Here is a 22,137-nt window from a genome sequence, read left to right as displayed (position 1 = left end):
AACATATTGTATCCATAAGTATGACATGAACCTGAATGTCAATATTACCTGCATATAGACTAGAATATGAGCAGAAGGACTAAAATGATGTCATAGATTGTTTATTGATGGAAAGTTACGACTACTCACGGAGAACGGCAGAAATTACTAACGCTGTAGGTAATATTGACATTCGGGTTCGTGTTATACTTATAGAAAGGATATCTTGACATAATTACTTGAATTATTCAAAAAATTTGAAGCTTTTCTAGTAACCTTTAAGACTGGATAGACACGATCTACCCACTGCCTACTTGCCACTTAAACTAGGCACTGAATATTGGCAGTGTCTGATTTCTACATAGATTTAATAGGCAATTAGTTCTACTGTTACAAAATATTAAATATGTTACTAAAACGAGTGTTTTTCTTCTTGGTTACCGTCTTCCTTAGCCTAGTAGGAGTCGAAAAGTAGGACGTTAAACCAGATTTCATTTCGTTTTTTATCTCGTCTAGATCCCAGTAAAATTTTATCAGACAGAAATAACAGATGATCGACTACAAACACTTCTACGACCAAATACCTCAGGTAACTAGCTAGATTTATACATGTATAGTACATATAGCTCAGGTGACAAGATTTACACAGGTATATAGTACATATATATAACTCAGGTAACAAGATTTATACAGGTATATATAGTACATATACCTCAGGTAACAAGCTAGATTTATACAGGTATATATTACATACATATAACTCAGGTGACAAGATTTATACAGGCATATATAGTACATATGCAAACGTATATCCAATGTAATGAATAATTCCAATTAAAATACAGATGTGACGTTATCCTTTGATGTTCACGTAACATTATTTCAAATAGTGGTATGGGCAATGTTCATTATTTATACTAGTTGAAATTTTGAATCCGTGTGGCGTATTTCATTGCAAAGCACGTGCGAGTATCTGTATTTTAAGTTGTTTTATGGTTTCGTGCCTAAGACATAGCGTAATATATTGAAACAACAGCTCAGGATTAAGGTCACTCGTGTTGATTCAATATATAACGCAATGTCTTAAGCTCAAGACCATTAAACCACACTTAAGGGGCTGGTGATATGTAAACATCCACTGTACTGTATGACCAATCCCACAGATACATAGACATTATTTTTGGTGAATTTTAGTGCAGCCTGTACCACTGTGCTATACAGACCCGAACTTGCAGTGATATAGGCTTCACTATGAATGAAAACAGAATAACAATAATATAACCAGGCCCGTAACTCGGGGGGGGGGGGGGACACAGGGGGGGCAAAGCCCTGCAAAAAGTTTCCCCCCCCCCCCCCATGAAAAAATTGTCGACCATAAAAACAATAGATATACATTGTCCGTCAATTTTACAGCACCCCCTGAAAACACTTCCCACCCCCCTTGTTGCTCTGAGCTAGTTACATCCCTGAATATAACTTATGTATTATTTTATTTCAGTTTTATATGCATGGGATGAACCTATCCTAGAACCATCTTTAAGTCTACAGATACCAGGTGGTATGACTGCCACCTATAATTTAAATAAACTAGGGGAGGGAACCCAGTTAAACTATGAAAATTATATTTATCTGGCAGCTACACATACATTTAACAGGTATGATGCATTGCATTTTTATACATAGAAATCAGTTAAATGTATATTTCAAAAATGCTAAAAACTGTTATTTTCTTTAGAAGAATTAGTAGATCGGATGGGACAAAAAACCAAGGTCCAGTGTACACATTGGGGTTACACATTGGCGTGCACGTAACACATCCCTTGCCAGTTGGAATTTGTTATAAAAGTAGGTCTTAGTGCCGCTGTCCAGGCAAAATTTCCCTCATAGCACACTGTATGGTGTATGCCCGTCTTCATTAGCCCATTTCAGAACAGAACAGTAGGACGTTAAACCCCATTTCATTTCATTTCTTTAGAAGAATATTTTGCTAGTTCAAATTGTAAAGGGGGAGGGGGGGATGGCCGAATGGTTAGCTTGTGCGCACTGTATCATAAGGTCTGTCATTGAGTCAACTGGTGTGGTTTCAAGGAGCAGGATGCTTGTCCAACATCATGGGTTTCTCTGGGTCCTCCGGTTTCCTTCCACCTCTGAAAGACTCCTACATGCGAGCGAATTATGGAAATAAAATTGCACCGTGTGTTAGTCCTAAAATGACCTAGTTTGTTTCGAGTGGACGTTAAACCTCATCTCTCTCTCAAATTTTAAAAAAAAATCAATCATAGATTTTATGTGTAAAATCGGTTTAAAAGTGGGATGATCACTAACTATTTTTTTTTTTTTAAAAATACATTGCTAATCCAAAGTTAACAAACTTGGTGTCACAAATTAACCAACTTTCCAAATTTGGAAATGAAAGCTCTTCTCTATAGCCATTTTTATGATTCCATGTGTAATGGAATATTATCTAACTGGATAATTTGATTTATATAAATACAGACCTGTTTCAAGTGATAGAGAACTGGTGTTAGACAGTACAACTGAAAATCATATCATATTTAAACGCAAGGTGAGTTAAATCATATTATATTTAAACTCAAGGTCAGTCAACTCTTCTTTAGTTTAGGATAATTATTTGTCAATTTAAATCAACACTGATGTTGTGATCTTACCGGAAAAATATGGTCTTCAGATATCCAATATTTAAGACAAAATAAACATTTTACCATTGGTACACGAATCGTGTACGATAATGCATTTCAGCGCCATTTGTAACAAGGCACTCAAAGAACGGGGCTAGACATATTCCACAAGTCATGTCTAACGGTGACGATATATTCTTATCTGGAGAGCATGCACAATTAAATACAATCGGTGTAGACTGGAATAACCAGACGCTAGAGCTTGCCATTCAATTGAGATTTCTGGTGTATTTCGCCGAACATAACTGATTAGAAATTGCAGTAAAAACAGAAATGATTGAATTTAAATCAGTTTATATACATTCATATTACATTGTTATATGCGTTGCGATCCATTTGTGCCAATTTCTAGGTCCAAATATTACCGATTTAGCTCCTTTAAACAATTTATTCTATTTTTATGTATTTGCAGTGTCAACCTTTTGTATTCATCCCTTATAAAAAAAGTTTATTGGCGTATTCCACATGTATTGCATCAATATAACTATCAGTAAAGGGGTTTAACATAGTGAAAGACCTTACAATCTTCAGCATTTACGTTAGACCATTCAAAAACCCTCCAATTTTTATACGCCCGCATGGAAATATGGTCATATATTGCGGTCACCCATCGTCCACAATTTCTTGTGAACACTCTACAGACTCAAACAATGAATATTATAACCTGAATTGGATGAAATGGTCATTTAAATGCCCCCACCCACCGCCCATCACCTACAACAAAGAATAAATATGCGACCTCCTTTGTCGACCACTCGGACGATTTAGTGGCTGTAGGCGTATGTATCGTTACCTGGCAACCTATCTTTAAATAGAGAAAGGACTAAAAGAATTGTTTGTTTCTTTACAGGAGAAGGATAAAAGATCCCAGATGTGGCGTATGACAAGTGATGGGATGCTAGAACATTATGGTTCCATGCCACCATCAGAACCAGCTAAATCACGTCCACGTGGCCTTGTGTTAGATATATTAGATATTGCACCTCAACCCACGGAGATCGTTCCACTCATTTTACGTAAAGCTGATGAACGAAGAAAATCAACACAGACATGGAAATTTACAGATGTAATTTGAATTGTTTTAATTATCTTTGATATATACTGGTTTTTATTAATATCTGATCGTCAGTTTCATTCAGCGTATTCGGTTTGTCTGCGGATCTGTCCATTTGTGATCTATACAGAGCCTCCCACTCCCTACCCACCATCTGCAATCCCTCCCTTACAAAAAAATGGGGATTCCATTTCGCTGAATCAATTTTTCACACCCATAGTCTATAGCATGATCACTATGTCTAGGATGGATTTATGATATTTGAGAGAGAATTTTAATTATTTTAAAATTATTTTTAAGCAGTTATAACACCAGGTTTTTAGTGCCAAGGGTTTTAGGAATGTATATGCTCAGTTTTGAAGTAAATCGAATTCTCTGAATGATGAAATAGATGACTCTGACAATTGATATAAACAAATTTGTAAGATGAAGTATTTAATGTAACATGCAGGCCCGTAGCTAGCCCAAAAATAGTGGGGGGGGGATGGGCCGGGCAATGTAGGTAGATGTACCTACACTTGATGGTACTCTGCGAACAGCACCGTGGACGTGCATCCCTTCAGAGATGCGTCTAGGGTGCTCTCCTCCAGAAAAAGTTTGGAAAATAGGGTTTGCTCCTGAGAAGCGGAACTATGATGATGGAAATTTTCAATTTTGAGGCTGTATTTTCGATATTGGCATATTATGATATTTGGATATGAACATTATAAAAATTTGAAGGAAGGAATCCGACTTCAACCTACCTATAATAATTTATTAGAAAAAAACAAAAAGTTCGGGATCGGTTAGAGTGTGACTTGTTTGCAATGTGAAAATTATCACACCTGGTGAATTTGACGCATGTTGCTGATTGGTTTTGTATTGCATCCAATGGAATGGGTGCCATTTTTTTCACAAATGGGCATCTATTAGGGGCGCCAATTTTTTTCCACTGGGGGCAACTACAAGGCCTGACATGGCCTTTTGTAACTATAGATAAGTTTATAACAGTATTTTTTTTTTATTGTAGGAGGGGGTTGGATGACCGAGTGGTTTCGAACCCCCGCTTGTAATTGACAAGGAGTAGGGTTTTCTCCGAGTGCTTCGGTTTCCTCCCACTGCTAAAGACCCTTACATGCAAGCCAATTATTGAAATACAGTTAACCTACATGTATAATATGTTAGTCCCAAAATTAACTTAATTCGTTCATCATTTAAATTGTAGGATGGTCGATTAATGTCACAAGCTGGTCCAATGTGTGTACAAGTTCTTGGTGGAGTCAACTTGTTAAAAGATGGTAAGTTTGTCACTTGATAAGTTGTCCTGATTAGTTCAGCCAATAAAATCTTTTGTTTCAGAATATCTGGCATCCAGAGAAAATTTACCTATCAATTAATTTACTTTCTATCATATTCTGTATTGATTTGGTGTGTTTTGGAACAAACAATATCAGATTAGATTTATTTTTCTGAAAAATTAAATTAAAGATTGTTTGTTTGGTAATTTTAATTATTGTTATTTTGCTTAATTTGTGTGGCTATAAAAAGTGTCTAGTTGTTTGGATGGGACAAAAACAAGATCCCTTGACTGTTAAAAGATGAAATAAGTGGACATAGCGCTGATGTCGTAAAACATTTCCCTCATAGCACACTGTATGGTGTATGCCCATCTTCATTAGCCCAGTTCGGAGCAGAACAGTAGGACTTTAAACCCCATTTCATTTCATTTTATTCTATTCCTCAATTTCCGAATATTCATCAAGTCCCTTAATTTATATTGATCAGCCCTAACTGTGTATTGTAATTATTTATTTGTAAATTTTCATTTTGTAGGTGCTATAGCAGTGTTGGGTCCTAGTCCAAACTTTGTACCTAAATTACCTGATTCCCCATCCTATCCTTGTCCCGTTCCAGCCCATATGTTGGTTTCACGTCAGAAATTACGCCCAGGTTCTGGTTGTTTATCTGTTCAAGTTATTATGGATGGACCAATCAGAGTTTTACAAATAGCTGACAGACGGCATACGGTAAGTATCGACAAGGCTTACAGTGGCCTGTGATATTTAGTGGATTGGAATAATTAAATGTAAACATGGATAATCAAGACTGTTTTTTATCATACCGACTTTAGTAATGATGATCGAGGCTAGTCTGAAATTCAAAAGCTAATATCTCGGTTCAGAATGGAGCAATTTACATTATCTAGTTTTTAACTATTATAGTGAGAACTGTGAACTCTTTATCTAATCTCCCATAATGTATCTTTAAGGAGAATATTTGTAGGAATTGTATTGTAAATAAAGAGATAGTAACAAAATTGAGTGGAAATTGATCAGTTTGTGTATTTTGACTTATTTTAGGATCAGTTGTGCTTAATTCTCAATTCATCTAGAAATTATAACAGCGTGTGTTTTTATGAGCTACATGTATAAATAAAGATGTCTGATTGATGAATATTTAAATATTTTATAGGAAGTTGTTGTAAAGAGTGTGAGTTGTGACATGAATGATTGGGAAGTTTACGACATGGCTGATCGACCTTCAAACCCTAACGATGAAGAGACAAAATATACAGCATCACATCTAGAGGTAATATATATATATAAAAAAAATAGAATTCCTGTCAACATCCTACCTGTTGGAGGGGGTGGGGGGATAGGGATTGTCGAATGATTAGTGGGAGCACATTGTATCATAAGGCCTGTTATTGACAAGAAGTAGGGTCACCTGTCCAACCTTGTGGGTTTTCTCTTCGTCCTTTGGTTTTCTTCCACTGCTAAATACCCCTACGCGCAAGCAATTGATTGAAATAAAATTGAACTATATGTTAGTCTCAAAATATCCAAATAACCAGGGCCCTTATTCACGAAAACTTAAACTAAGTTACAACCGAAATTTTAAGAAATACTGCAACTTCATTGGATATATGCAAATTGATTTTACTGGTCAGCCAATCGAATTGCAGTATTTCTTAAAATTTCGATTGTATCTTAGTTTAAGTTTTCGTGAATAAGGGCCCAGGTTTGTATCAAGTGAACTTAAACCTCTCTCTCTCTCCTGCTTGTGGATTGAAAGTGTAGAGTGTCCTTGGGGAGCCACTAAGGTACTGGCTAACTAACTGGGAGGTTCCTTTTTCGATGAATCAGATTCCTCGGTTGTATGTTGTTTTCTCCGAGTCCTCCAGTTTCCCTCCATTGAAAAAGACCCCTACGCACAAGCGAATTAGTGAAATAAAATTGAACCATGTGTTAGTCCCGAAATGACCTAGTTTGTTTCGCATGGAAGAAAAACCTGGCAAGGGACAATGTATAGTCGTATGGATGGTACGGAAAACAAAGGTCATGTGTACACATTATCGTATAAGAGTAGGCTTTAACGCAGCTGTTCAGGCAAAATGTCCCTCATAACACATTGTATGGCATAATATGCCCATCTTCACTAGCCCTGTGGGAGCAGAACAGTAGAATGTTAAACTTCATTTCATGTCATTTCATTTTTCCATATATTGATATATCAACAATGTTTATTTGTTACAGGTAACCATGTCATTAAAGGGAGGATTAGGTATTTCATTGATTAATGACGTACCTGAAGAACTGGTATATATCAAGTTAAATAATATCTTTCTAGAAGTTTTAAAAACACCTGCATTAACCACTCTTGAAATAAACGTAGCCGGGGTACAGGTAAATATTTATATTATCTTTACATATTTCTTTGAAACAAGTTGATTTTTTTTTATTTAATTTAATTTGGTTTCTCTTTGTCAGAATGTGCATGACAGAGATCAGACAAACAGAAGTGTCTGGTCTAGCAGATGGGCCAAAAAAATGTGACTGTATTGTACCACAATTCATCCCAGGTACACGATTGTTGGCAAGATTGTAGGTTAGTGTTAGAGTAAGCATTAGGACTAGGTCCAGGGTTAAGGTTAGGGTTGGGATTAGCGCTAGCCCTGTTCACATATCATGACCTATGATGAAAAATTTAGCTGGCTTATCATTTAACTCTAACCATTTATTGCTTGTTTGTTGTTTCTCCTTCATAAGGTTGATAATCAGATGTTTGGAGCACAGAGGCCGGTTGTTTTATTTGTTACCCAGACGCAGCAACGAGAAGGGCCTGATAATACTCCAGCCCTGTATATCTCTGCTCATAAATTACCCAGTGGTAAATGGAATGCTGAAATATACAAGGTAAGTTATTTAAATATATCTGGCTATCTCTGGTTATTTAATTAGAATTGTACCTGAAATGACCAGGGCTGTCGGTAATTTTTCACAGATGATTAGCAGCACTGCTAATCAAAAAGTCCAATTTTGCCAAATTTGATTAGCAAATTTAAAAATTGATTAGCAGTTTTTCAGTTTCAAATCAACATAAAACACCTAAATAACAAGATTATTTTAATTTTAATTGATAGCAAATGATTAGATTTCATTCTTAAGATTTTTTTAGAATGTTAGCACTTCTACAGCTAGCTGTGAACATTTCTGAATGAATGTAGACTTTTGTTAGGCCTTATGTCTGAAGCCAATTCTTGGCAGTGGCTTCTTATTTCTTCGTTAGAAAACAATTTCGTCTGCTTTTTATCGTGTGTTATTATTTTTGTTCAATCGGAAGCACGCGGTATTTTACGAATAATCTCGATTAACTAGACGCACGCGATATAAACAATTATAGTTTACGGGAATTCTTACTTTGATTTCTCACTTTACAATACGTTTACACATATTTATTTTTTATATTTTATTTACAATACGTGGGGGATACACTGAATTTATTTTTTTTCAAATTCAATACTGATATAATTACTCGAAATTGACATGTCTCGCAACGTGAGTGGTACTACTTGATTCCCTATTTCCGGTTTAATAGTCCCGATTCATAGAGTTATGTCCCTGTATTATATAGTATCATGAATTGAGTCTGGGTAGTTCGAGAAGAAAATGTCACACGGAGAATTCCGTTTTGTTTATAAAATTTATTTGATATTTTATACGCGTTGAAAGTGTTGAGAAATGTGAATAAATCTTTGTGTCAATATCCAAAATGACAGTCATATTATTGATTCGCAGTTACTGCGAATCAAAAACGTTAGATTTTAATTTTTGATTAGCAACGGACAAAATATGTATCGCAAATTGCGCTGCGATACTGGTTGTCGGCAGCCCTGGAAATGACCTAGTTTGTATTGAAAGGAAGTAAAACCCTATCTCTCTTTCTCTGATAATACAACTACAGACTAGAACTGCTCAATATGGAAAAACATTTTAAAGATATATATCTGGAATATTTGGCAACATTCGACATCATCCTCTGGTGACATAAAAAAAAAAAAGTGCCACCTTTACATGTTGGGTGGAATCTTCGTTAAATAATTAATTTTCCATGAAAAATTAGACTGTTCGATAAAAGCATAGTTGATAACCATTATTTAAATCTGTTCTAATAAAATTTCAATAATTCGGTTGCGCATAGAAATCTTTAATAGTGGAAGAAAACCACAGAAAATCCATGAGGTTGGACAGGCAATCCTACTCCTTGGCACGTTCAAGCAGGGAATCGAAACCATGCACATGCATTAAAGCGCTAGACCACTTGAAATGATATTATACTGTCTATAAGATTTTGTATTGTGAACAGTTTGGACGGCTTAGCTGCTATGGGTGTATGTGTTGTTGCCTAGCAACCTATCTTTAATTTACTGTGGTTGTGATGTCTATTTTTTTTTGTTTTGATAAAAGCACCTGATTATAACAACGAAGAGGTTAACCATTCAAGTAGAAGAGAGGTTACTATGGAAACTGATGCCATTTTTTGGTTATAAATCTGACACGAATCACGATATGGCCAAAGTAGATGACGATACACAACAGTAAGTTTATCTTTTTATCATTTATTTTATAATACACAATAACAAGATTATCGTCTATAATGCACAACAAGTTTATCTTATAATTCACCATAACAAGTTTATCATTTATAATGCACAACAAGTTTATCTTATAATACACATGAAAATTATCGTTTATAATGCACAACAACAAGTTTATAAAAGACAGCAACAAGTTTATCATTTATCTTATAAAAGACAACAAGTTTATTATTTATCTTGTCATACACAACAACAAATTTATTGTTTATCTTAATTATACACAGCAACAAGTTTATCGTTTATTTTATGCACAATAACAAGTTTATTGTTTATTTTATAAAAGACAACAAGTTTATTGTTTATCTTATACACAACAACAAGTTTATCGTTTAATCATTAATCTTATATTAAAATGGAAACTTGTTTGATTATTATCTAAGGAATCCAAATAAAATAAGCATATGTTGTCAGTGCCTTGGGTGGCTCAGTGCCTGATTATCTCAATAGTTAAAGCTATGAGGTATTATAATTACTATTACGGGGTTATATCAACTGTTTCAACAGTTCAAGCTATGAAATATTATTATTATTATTATTATTACAGGGTTATATCAGCGGGTTCAACAGTTCAAGCTAAGAGATATTATTTTGGAATGTTAAAACTGAAGACAGGGCGGGTAACCCTCAGTATGGTTACAGCCAGTAAACTATCACCGGATCTATTAGCCGTTAAAAACAGTCTTTCTATGCATTTAATAGCCTTTGAAGAGGCTAAGGTTGATTTAGGTAAGTGACATTGCATTTAATAGCCTTTGAAGAGGCTAAGGTTAATTTAGGTAGGTGACATTGATAAAAGGCAAAAATTTTTGAAAAAGATGTCTTTTGGTGTGGTATATATAGTGGAGTCTGTCACTTCCTACATGTGAATAGTACGGCTTTCTGTCAACTCCGTCATCATTTTCATGTCCCAATTTATTTCCTTATTATTTCAACCCAAAAAAGTTTTGAGTAGTCCAGATACTGAATATTCGTAACACGATTTGCATTTAATTAACAATGGATAATACGGCCTTCAATCAGTGAGTGTTACTACAAGCAATCACCAGTCAATTATCTGGGAGCATGAAACGTGTCGGTCTTTGTTGATAACCTTGATAATTTTATAATCTCTTGTAAGAGAGCGCTTGGTATTTGATTTGAGTTTCTCCCGTCAAATATAGCAACATTATTATAAATTGGCGAGATGAAGAATCACTATCACTATAATATTGTGTTCATAATGTGTGATCGTACAGAATGTACAGAAAGGGTTATCATATTTTAAGTTCTGTGTATTCAAGGGTGCAGTGTTCGTCGGTACAACAATAACACTTCGGTATTGAGGCAATTGAGTATTCCACCACGGTGTGTAATCCAGCATATTGTATCGATCCGAACAGTGTTGGCATTGACAGAGTCCACTGTAGTTGACATAGGCGGTATATTGGCTTATAATTGAATTTGGTATAAAGCATTACATTGACTTTGAAATTTATAAGTTGACATATATGCCACAAAGTTGACTTTGTATGTGTCATAAAGTTGACTTGATATGTAGCATAAGTTGATATATACTATTCAAAAAAAGTAGGGGATATTTGATTTTGGGGGCATAATACTAAAATATGCAAATGACTACGAAAAAAGTCACTATAGAACCTAACAGAAGAAACATTTCCAGTTACATGTGACGCCCAAACGCACCAATAGCTACCGCATGGAATGCAGGTGATGCTTGGGATCATCATGGGGGTCCAACCCAAGATTTGCACGACTCTGACTTTGAATGTTACAGTCATTGTGGCATTGAATTCCAGGGTGGAAACATCAGTTGTATTGTTTTAGTGACCAGAAAACAAATTTTGATATGCGTCGGCTTACCCAAAATGAAAGGTTACGTGCCCTTGGCATGCTACAGATCGGCACAACACAGGCGGTTGTGGCGCGGACGATGAATGTTTCTCAGTCTGTCATAAACAGGCTATGGTCCAGATACCGTGATACACAATCTGTACAGGACAGACCACGCTCAGGTCGACCAAGGGCGACAACTCAAGCCCAGGATCGATTTATCCGTACCTTGGCCTTGAGAAATCGTGTCATCACAGCAAATCAGATCAGCGCTCGTCTTCAAACAGACACTGGTGTGAGAGTGAGTGGCCAGACGATTCGGAATCGACTGCATAGGGGTCACCTTCACGCCCGACGTCCTCGCGTGATCCCTTGTTTGAGAGATCATCACATTCAGGCAAGACGTCGTTGGTGTAGGGATCGTCAACACTGGGATAATCGACGCTGGAGCAATGTGATGTTTTCAGATGAGTCAAGGTTCACTGTTGATTTTTTGGACAGACGTAGGAGGGTGTGGCGTCGTCGAAACGAGCGCTTCCAAGACGTTAACGTCATCAGACATGATCGATTTGGGGGTGGTTCTGTTATGGTGTGGGGAGGCATCACTGTTGCTGGAAGAACGGCTTTACATGTTGTTGCAGGGCGTGTTACAGGCCAGTACTACTGGGACAACATCTTGGCAGTCCATGTTGTGCCGTTCGCACGACGTCATGGCCGCCGTTTCATCTTCCAGGATGACAACGCAAGATGTCACAGGGCCAGGATCGTTACAGGTTACCTCCAACAACAGAACATCACCACATTACCTTGGCCAGCACTGAGTCCCGACCTCTCCCCCATCGAGCATGTCTGGGACATGCTTGGACAGAGGTTACGTCAACGTCAACAACGTCCTGCCAATGTCCAAGAACTTGCTGCTGCGTTGCAACAGGAATGGGACAATCTGGACCAAAATGACCTTAGACGTCTCATTAGGAGTATGCCACGTCGGATCAATGCTTGTTTGGCAAACAGAGGAGGATTTACCCGTTACTGACTTGGTTGTGATGCTGTGGTAACTTTGCTGTTTGACCCCGGGTATCATTTTACCCTTATAATGGTCAGTCTGTGCCTTACTTAGTCTAACGATCATTTGGAATAAATCGATGAATGTGAACTTCATTTCATTTTGTCATTTGTTTCTTCGTCAGTTTCATTAGGTGACTTTAATAACACTTAAAAATCAAATATCCCCTACTTTTTTTGAATAGTATATATGCCATAAAGTTGTTTTTATATGTGGCAAAAGTTAATGTACATGCCATAAAAATGGCTTTGATATGTAGCATATAGTTAAAATAGGTAAACAACATAAAGTTTACTTAGGTAAGTGCCATTGAATTGACTTTGATATACAGCCTAAATTTGACACAATTAAGTGGCATAAAGTTGACACAGATAATTGACATGAATATTATTTTAACCTGACTAGAAGAAGTCCTGCGTCCGTACAATGTTAATCTAATGTATGTACAAAATTTCTTACAGATCAGTTTCTAATGAATCACCCATTTGAGACGAGCAGCTTTCTACTGAATGAAATTATGACCCATTATACCGAGGTAAGGCAGTATGCTGTTTGTTCTGTACAAAGCGGTGGGCTCAGTGGAATCTTGACAATAATGTCCTGTATCGGAATTGTGTTTTAGGCTAAATGAATCTAAACATTTCAAGCACAATTTAGATGGAGCAAAAAAGACGGATCCACTCATAAATATGTGAGTGTGAACATATGTGGGTGTGAACATAAGCGTAACCTTGAATGAAAACCGTGTTGACGCAAAGTTCTCCTCTAAAGGGTAGCCAAGTTGGCTAATTTTTGGTAAACCCTGGCTTGCTAGCCTGGAGGTCGCGTGTTTGAACCTTGCATTGGTCGCGAAAGTTCATCAAGATTTTCCGGCATGGTTTCCCTTTGTCAGTGGTACAGGAGGGAGGGCATGACAAGGACAGCTTTCTAGTGTATACATAGGAGTGCACGTAAAAGATTCCTTGGCAGTTGGAATTCGATATAAGAGTAGGCCATAGTGCCCTGTCTGGGCAAAATTTCTACCATAGCACACTGTATGGCGTATGCCAGTCATCATTATCCAAATCGAAGCAGAACAGTAGGAGTTAAATCCCATTTCGTTTCTCCTCTAAAGAAAAGTAGAATGCTCAAACCCATTTCATTCCTTCCCTAGCATTTCATTCCTTCCCTAGCATTTCTTTCCTTTCCTAGCATTGTATTCCATTACTTCCCCAGCCTTCCCTTTCAACCATAGCATTTCCTTCCTTTCCCCCGTCTTCATTAGCCTAGGTTAGGAGCAGAACAGTAGGACGTTAAACTCCATTTCATTTCATTTCATTTTCCTTCCTTTCCTTGCATTTAATGGAAAAAAGATCTAACCCTAGGTTGTAGCAATTGTTGATTCAAAAGGTCATTGCATATCATGCAATAGATGCAAAGCTGTAGTGTACAAAATGAAATGAAATTTGGTTTTATGTCCTACTTTTCTGAACCATCTGGGCTGATGAAGATGAAATATATATATATATATATACCCTCCCCCTTAACGCACAGCCATAGAGACAAACTGTTTAATTTACTGGTATTTTCTGATTGGATATTTCAGGAATTAAAGAGTCAAGCAGCCAAGATTTTAGGATCTGTTGATTTCCTGGGTAATCCCCTGGGTTTTGTAAATGATGTTACAGAAGGTTTATCAGGGTTGATTAAAGATGGTAATGTTGGTGGACTTTTTAAAAATGTGACACATGGCGTTTCCAACACTGCAGCAAAGGTGACATAATATCTCAATCTGATTAAAACACAGATAATATTTCGTTTTGTTTTTTTATAGTTTAAAAATTTTGTTTTACTTGTCTTTACTACACTAGGATCTGGAAGAGTTGTTATATAACCCGCGTTCTCGATGATTTGAGAGATTAACCAATGAAAAGGTTTGTTACAGCGAATTCTTGGCCTGTGGTACACAGAACTGTGGGTAAACCACTAGAAACGTCAATGCAGATTGATTAATAAATGTCTGACATCATAGGGTCAAGAGCCGCTTGTACAACCCCTGACGCGACCTTTTACTGCAACCGGTCATATCTACATGTAGTAGAGGTCATTGCAACTATAAAAAAACGAAATGAAACATAGATCTGTATTTTAATCAGATTGGTAATATCTAACATCTGAGTTTCAAACACCGCAGCAAAGAGTGGGGAGGGGGGATGGCTGAATGGTTAGCGTGTGGGAGTTGTATGATTAGGTCTGTCATTGAGTAACTGGCGTGGTTTCATTTTTGCCCTGTTGTATGTGACCCGCATGTCCAACCTCATGGCTTTTCTCCATGTCCTCCGGTTTCTTCCCATTACGTATCAGGGAATTATTGAAATAAAATTGGATGGCCGAATGGTTAGCGAGTGCGCGTTGTATCATAATGTCTGTCATTGCATCAACGGGTTTGGTTTTGATTCCCTGGTTGTATGTGACAAGGAGTAGGGTCGCCTGTCCAACCTCGTAGGTTTTCTCTTGGTCCTCCAGTTTCCTCCCACTGTTAAAGACCCCTACGCGCAAGCAAATTATTGAAATAAAATTGAACCATATGTTAGTCCCGAAATCACCTAGCTTGTGTCGAGTGGACGTTAAACCCCATTTCTCTCTCTCTCTCTCTCTCTCCCCCTTCGTTCAGACCTGTATTTATATTATACTTTACAGATGACCGGAGCGTTGTCCGATGGTTTAACTACCATATCGATGGATGACAAACACAATAAAACACGTGAAGATTTACGTCAAGTGGAGTCTGGACAAGGCAGCTCCCATGTTTTAGCTGGTATTAAAGGACTGGGTTATGGTATCTATGGAGGTCTGACAGGAATTGTTACCCAGTCTTATAGTGGTGCTAAAGAAAAAGGAATAGGGGTATGTTAGCCATGTTTATTCATCTCCTTTAAAATCATGTGACCATTTAAAACAGTGATTCTCAACCAGCTGTGCCACGAGATCTTTCCACGTGTGCCGCGAAATTTTAAACGGCACACAAAGAAAATGCGAAAAAGCCACTTGATCCCAATTGAGTATTCACTGGTGTCCACTGATAAGTTCATAGCTGTGTTTTTCTTTATTTAGTTTCAGTCATTCTATGTTTCTATGATTGATCTGTGTCTACAGTTGTATACCGTCTATGACTTGCCATGTTTTTGTTTTGCATAATTCAAATATTTTTCATATATATTTAGCCAGGTGTACCGCTATTTTGTCATGTTCCAAGGTGTGCCATTGCTATCAAAAGGTTGAGAACCACTGATTTAAATTGACAAATATCAATATTTTACCGTTTCCTTAAAGATACCTTATGTAAGATTTAGATAAATAACTGTACGTTCTTGCTATAATAGTTCACAAATAGATAATGAAAAATTAATGTATTGAAAATTTCATTCAAATTACTTTATTGTGAGAGAAGTTATCTGGCTTTGAAGTGTTCACAGTATAGTCTTGATTATCATGTGCCATTGTAACAATGATAAACAAAGTCTGGATTATCCATTTTTAAATCAAATGCTGATGATGTTCAAATTCTTGAGGATCCAGGGTTCTAGGTATATCTGTATTCGGTTCCAGACGGGAGAAGAAAGAGTGTTTGAAAAATGCATTTTGTTATATATAGAAAATGCATAGGCGTCTTTTGGTTGTTTATATGTTTTACAATAAATTTCCATGAATCTCTGACACTTATTGTTTGCTTTATTTATTTCAGGGATTTTTCAAGGGAGCAGGAAAAGGTCTGGTTGGCACGGTAACCAAGCCTGTAGCAGGAGTTCTAGACTTTACATCAGGAATGGCAAATGCTGTTCGTGATACAAGTCGTGTTTCATCTCGTGTTCATCCACCCAGAGTTCGTGACCCCAGAGTTAATCCAGGAGCTCAGGGCCTGATATCGTCGTACAGTGGTGCCTTGGCCCGTGCTCAGTGGCTGCTTTATTCGTTGAATAACAACGATTACAGTGAATAGTGAGTATAAAACATGTTACAACTTCTACTTAGATTGAACTTGAGTCATTTCGTAATCTACATACACAGGTAGCTTACTCAACCATACGAGGGGTTGGATAAGGTCTGTCATTGAGTCAGTTGTACTTGACAAGGAGTAGGATCGCCTGTCCAACCTTAAAGGTTTTCTTCAGGTTCTCCTCTCCGGTAGTTTGTGTCGAGTGGACGTTAAACCCCATTTCTTTCTCTCTCTGTCTTACTCAACCATTCTAAAATTTATCACTTATTAAAAATTTTAGGGTGTAGTTGGGGTGGCGGAATGTCCAACTCTGATTTTCAAATCCCTGTTTGTACGTGACAAGCAGCTTTCTCCTGGTCATTCTAGTTACCGAAATAAAATTGAACCATATTCTAGTCTCGTAATGACCTAGTTTGTGTCCAGTGCAGTTCGTCTCTCTCTCTCTCTCTCTCTCTCTCACCCTCTCTCCCTCTCTCTCACACACACCAGGATAACTGGTGCTGCATGATAATCATTGGCATATGTATAATCGGAATATTTTAATTTGTAAATAATACTTGTTTCACCATTCCATCCTTTTATATTTGTCTTGTTTCAGTATAATATCGCTAGAATATCTTGGATATGGTGAGAATAATTTGATGGCCATGGTTTCCAGTCATTCCTTCAGAATATTAAAACAGAAGTCGAAAGTGTCAGAAGAAATGTTGTTTGTTAAATTAAAGGATATTGTAAAAGCTGAATTTAAAGTTGTGTTTGATGGTGAGATAAGATAATTGTTATATTTCTTGTTCTCCATCTTGGGTTTGGGAGCCACGGTGGCTTAGTGCGTAAGTTTCTCGCTCGCTAGTCTGAAGGGTTGATATTCGATCCCTGCATTGGCCGAGAAAGTTCATCACGATTTTCCGACGTGGTTTCCCCTTGTCAGTGGTGCAGGATGGAGGCCCCGACAAGGACAGATGTTTAGACATTCGAATGGGATAAAAAATCAAGGTCCCATGTATACATTGGTGTGCACATAAAAGATCCCTTGAGAGTTGGAATTTGATATATGGCTTATGCTTGTCTTCATTAGCCCAGTTAGAGCAGAACAGTAGGACATTAAACCCCATTTCATTTCATTTGTTATATTTCTTGTCCTCCACCTTGGGTTTGTCAGTCTGTCTGTCACACTTGGGCATGAGACGGAGATTCTAATTACTCAATTATCTAATATGTTGTTTCGCTTGATCAGTTTTTGTGTCCTGTAAATGCTCCCTCTATCTACAATGGGGGGGGGGGGGTGGATGGCCGAATGGTTATCGCGTTCACGCTGTATCATAAGGTCTGTCATTGAGTCATCTAGCGTGCTTTCAATTCCCCGGTTGTACATGACAAGGAGTAGTGTCGCTTGTCCAACCTCGTGGGTTTTCTCCGAGTCCTTCAGTTTCATCCCAATGCTAAAGACCCCTTATATGTGCAAGCGAATTATTGAAATAAAACAACCATATGTTAGTGGACGTTAAACCTCATTTCTCTCTCTCTTCCATTATCTACAAAACAATAACCAAGCATCATCCCATGTAGATTGCTTGGACGACTTACCTGCTGTGGGCATATGTTGCGTTGCCTGGCAACCTATCTTATAATTAAGAATTTCATTGTTTGTCTTCCTGTTTCAGATAGTGGACAGTCAACAGGAAATGAGACGCAGACGAGGAGGTTAAGTGAGAAAATTTACCTGACTTTAACGATGAAAGCTGATGTCAGCCGGAGTCGTGATACAAGTGTTAAACGACCCCAAATTAGATGTGAACGCATCAACATTGCTAAAAAGGTAAATAATATATTTACAATTAGGTTGGGGGAGCTGGTTGGTGGATGTTCTAGTAGTTTAACTTGTGCGTGTGAAATCACAAGGTCTGTCTTTGAGTCAAGGGGCGTGGTTTCAATTTCCCACTTGTACGTGTAGTACTATGTGTGTCGCTGGTTGGATGTGGAAAGCATACACTCTCAAAAAACTGCCCACATCCAACACCTGACGTATGCTATCTTCTCGGCTACAGATTTTATTATCCTTGCGATCGTCTAGTATTGTCTCTGGTTATATTTGTAATTTTTTACTTAGGACTTTAAACATTGTGAATTTATTCTCAGTTTACGGTTGCAGGAATAACAATACCACAGTTCGTTTCTACATTTTTATGTCAAGCACTGGATACATAGGTTACAAGCATAGATTACAATAGAGTCATTCTCTCTATCCAACTCCCATCCATCTTCCCCCTAAAGAATCTGCCGGGTACCTGAAATGATGCCACATAGATCTGGCATTTTCTATGCCTAGTCTTCTGAAATGAATTATGTGATTGCCCACTGACGTCACGAATTAACCAAATATGGAATGGACATGCCTCATACCTTGCATACCAACAGGGATTATAACTTTCCTTCACGATTTAACGATTAAATGGATAATCGAGACTATACTGTTTATCGAACTGACTTTAGTAATGATGATCGAGGCTAGGCGTAAATTTCAATCGCTTAGTTCTCGGTTCATAGTGGATCAATTTGAATGAACTTTTCAGCAAATTGCCTTTACATTATCTAGTTTTTAACTATTAATAGTGAGAACTGCTTACTTGTTACCGAATCTCCCATAATGTATCTTTAACCTACAGTTCTATTCATGTATCATAATATCACAGATTTCCGTTGTTTCACATGCTGTTATGCTTGTCTAAGAATCTGTTAAAAATTATTTGTCAAGGCCAGAATATTATTATACATATATTTTGTTTTGTACAAATCTCACCATCAATATTACTACTTAGGGTCACCTGTCCGACCTTGTGGGTTTTCTCCTGGTCCTCCAGTTTTCTTCCACTGCTAAAGACTGTCCACGCAAACAAATTATTGAAATAAAATTGAACCATATATCAGTCCCAAATCACCTAACTTATGCTGAGAAGTCGTTAAACCCCATTTCTCTATTTACAATCATTTTAATTTCAAAGCAGCAGGGGGAGCCACATGGGCTCGATGAGTATTGCCCTAGCCCACTTCCCAGGAGATCCCGTGTTCTTTCCTTGCGTTGTATGAGATACATGTACTTGATTTATTACCTTAACCCTTAACCAGTCATTGTCGACTATAATCACCACAACGTTATACAGCTAAGTCGACCACAGCAAGAACCTTTTTGATAAGCCGCATTTCAGTGTTTAATTTCGTATTTAATTGATATGGCAACGCATGCGTGTCAGACAAGAACTTGTCTTGTCAAGGGCGTTGAGAAAAACATGTCTCTGTTCAACATTTTTTGACGAAAAACGATATCTGGAAGGTTAAAGACGCCAGAAGTGGTTGAAATATTTATGGATGATTCAGACTCAGATTATATTGATGACACCGATTCTGAAGATGATATGTCTGATGAAAAGGACTTGCAAATTATAGATCAACTTATCCCCTTCAACTTTTTTATTTGTGTCAAGTTTCTATGACTTATAATTATACGACTGTAGTCAACTGAAATAGGCTTACAAAATATTTCACGTCAGCCTTTATTTAGTCTGACCACTTGAAGTCATGGCGTCAAAATGACCTCAACCGGTTAAGGGTTAAATACTCTTGATTAAAATTTTATTTATTACCATAAATACTTTTGATTAAAAGTTAATTTTTAAATATACTATTCAAAAAAAGTAGGGGATATTTGATTTTTAAGTGTTATTAAAGTCACCTAATGAAACTGACGAAGAAACAAATGACAAAATGAAATGAAGTTCACATTCATCGATTTATTCCAAATGATCGTTAGACTAAGTAAGGCACAGACTGACCATTATAAGGGTAAAATGATACCCGGGGTCAAACAGCAAAGTTACCACAGCATCACAACCAAGTCAGTAACGGGTAAATCCTCCTCTGTTTGCCAAACAAGCATTGATCCGACGTGGCATACTCCTAATGAGACGTCTAAGGTCATTTTGGTCCAGATTGTCCCATTCCTGTTGCAACGCAGCAGCAAGTTCTTGGACATTGGCAGGACGTTGTTGACGTTGACGTAACCTCTGTCCAAGCATGTCCCAGACATGCTCGATGGGGGAGCGGTCGGGACTCAGTGCTGGCCAAGGTAATGTGGTGATGTTCTGTTGTTGGAGGTAACCTGTAACGATCCTGGCCCTGTGACATCTTGCGTTGTCATCCTGGAAGATGAAACGGCGGCCATGACGTCGTGCGAACGGCACAACATGGACTGCCAAGATGTTGTCCCGGTAGTACTGGCCTGTAACACGCCCTGCAACAACATGTAAAGCCGTTCTTCCAGCAACAGTGATGCCTCCCCACACCTTAACAGAACCACCCCCAAATCGATCATGTCTGATGACGTTAACGTCTTGGAAGCGCTCGTTTCGACGACGCCACACCCTCCTACGTCTGTCCAAAAAATCAACAGTGAACCTTGACTCATCTGAAAACATCACATTGCTCCAGCGTCGATTATCCCAGTGTTGACGATCCCTACACCAACGACGTCTTGCCTGAATGTGATGATCTCTCAAACAAGAGATCACGCGAGGACGTCGGGCGCGAAGGTGACCCCTATGTAGTCGATTCCGAATCGTCTGGCCACTCACTCTCACACCAGTGTCTGTTTGAAGACGAGCGCTGATCTGATTTGCTGTGATGACACGATTTCTCAAGGCCAAGGTACGGATAAATCGATCCTGGGCTTGAGTTGTCGCCCTGGGTCGACCTGAGCGTGGTCTGTCCTGTACAGATTGTGTATCACGGTATCTAGACCATAGCCTGCTTATGACAGACTGAGAAACATTCATCGTCCGCGCCACAACCGCCTGTGTTGTGCCGATCTGTAGCATGCCAAGGGCACGTAACCTTTCATTTTGGGTAAGCCGACGCATATCAAAATTTGTTTTCTGGTCACTAAAACAATTAAACTGATGTTTCCACCCTTGAATTCAATGCCACAATGACTGTAACATTCAGAGTCAGAGTCGTGCAAATCTTGGGTTGGACCCCCATGATGATCCCAAGCATCACCTGCATTCCATGCGGTAGCTATTGGTGCGTTTGGGCGTCACATGTAACTGGAAATGTTTCTTCTGTTAGGTTCTATAGTGACTTTTTTCGTAGTCATTTGCATATTTTAGTATTATGCCCCCAAAATCAAATATCCCCTACTTTTTTTGAATAGTATATAAATACTCTTGATTAAAAGTTAATTTATTACCATAAATACTCTTGATCAAAAATTAATTTATTACCATCAATACACTTGATTGAAAGATCATTAATTACCATAAATACTCTTGATCAAAAGTTAATTTATTACCATTTATTACCATGATTACTCTTGATTAAAAGTTTATTTATTACCATAAATACTCTCGATTAAAAGTTAATTTATTACCATTTATTACCATCATTACTCTTGATTAAAAGTTTATTTATTACCATAAATACTCTTGATTAAAAGTTAATTTATTACCATAAATACTCTTGATTAAAAGTTTATTTATTACCATAAATACTCTTGATTTGATTAAATACATATATTTCCTTTAGATACCTCCCAACCTCCTTCCACTTTCCACATCATAAGGTCTT

General features: G+C 37.6%; 1 protein-coding gene across 1 annotated transcript in view; it reads left to right on the top strand.

Moving 5' to 3' along the window:
• LOC130010797 (intermembrane lipid transfer protein VPS13D-like) overlaps positions 1-22,137 on the top strand; it is a 49,966-nt gene that overhangs the window by 14,029 nt on the left and 13,800 nt on the right. Inside the window, exons 11-27 of the mRNA XM_056098887.1 lie at positions 496-568; positions 1,478-1,634; positions 2,476-2,545; positions 3,529-3,744; positions 4,937-5,009; positions 5,545-5,738; positions 6,184-6,300; positions 7,248-7,397; positions 7,761-7,907; positions 9,459-9,589; positions 10,194-10,375; positions 13,007-13,080; positions 14,131-14,298; positions 15,225-15,431; positions 16,270-16,523; positions 17,120-17,283; positions 18,183-18,337. Of these exons, the coding sequence (XP_055954862.1) occupies positions 496-568; positions 1,478-1,634; positions 2,476-2,545; positions 3,529-3,744; positions 4,937-5,009; positions 5,545-5,738; positions 6,184-6,300; positions 7,248-7,397; positions 7,761-7,907; positions 9,459-9,589; positions 10,194-10,375; positions 13,007-13,080; positions 14,131-14,298; positions 15,225-15,431; positions 16,270-16,523; positions 17,120-17,283; positions 18,183-18,337 (2,532 nt within the window). The remainder of the gene's footprint in view (positions 1-495; positions 569-1,477; positions 1,635-2,475; positions 2,546-3,528; positions 3,745-4,936; positions 5,010-5,544; positions 5,739-6,183; positions 6,301-7,247; positions 7,398-7,760; positions 7,908-9,458; positions 9,590-10,193; positions 10,376-13,006; positions 13,081-14,130; positions 14,299-15,224; positions 15,432-16,269; positions 16,524-17,119; positions 17,284-18,182; positions 18,338-22,137) is intronic.

Source organism: Patella vulgata, chromosome 2, assembly GCF_932274485.2.
Source record: "Patella vulgata chromosome 2, xgPatVulg1.2, whole genome shotgun sequence".
NCBI classification, from domain to species: domain Eukaryota; kingdom Metazoa; phylum Mollusca; class Gastropoda; family Patellidae; genus Patella; species Patella vulgata.
The sequence above is the reverse complement of the archived record's forward strand: the minus strand, read 5'-3'. Positions and strand labels throughout refer to the sequence as shown.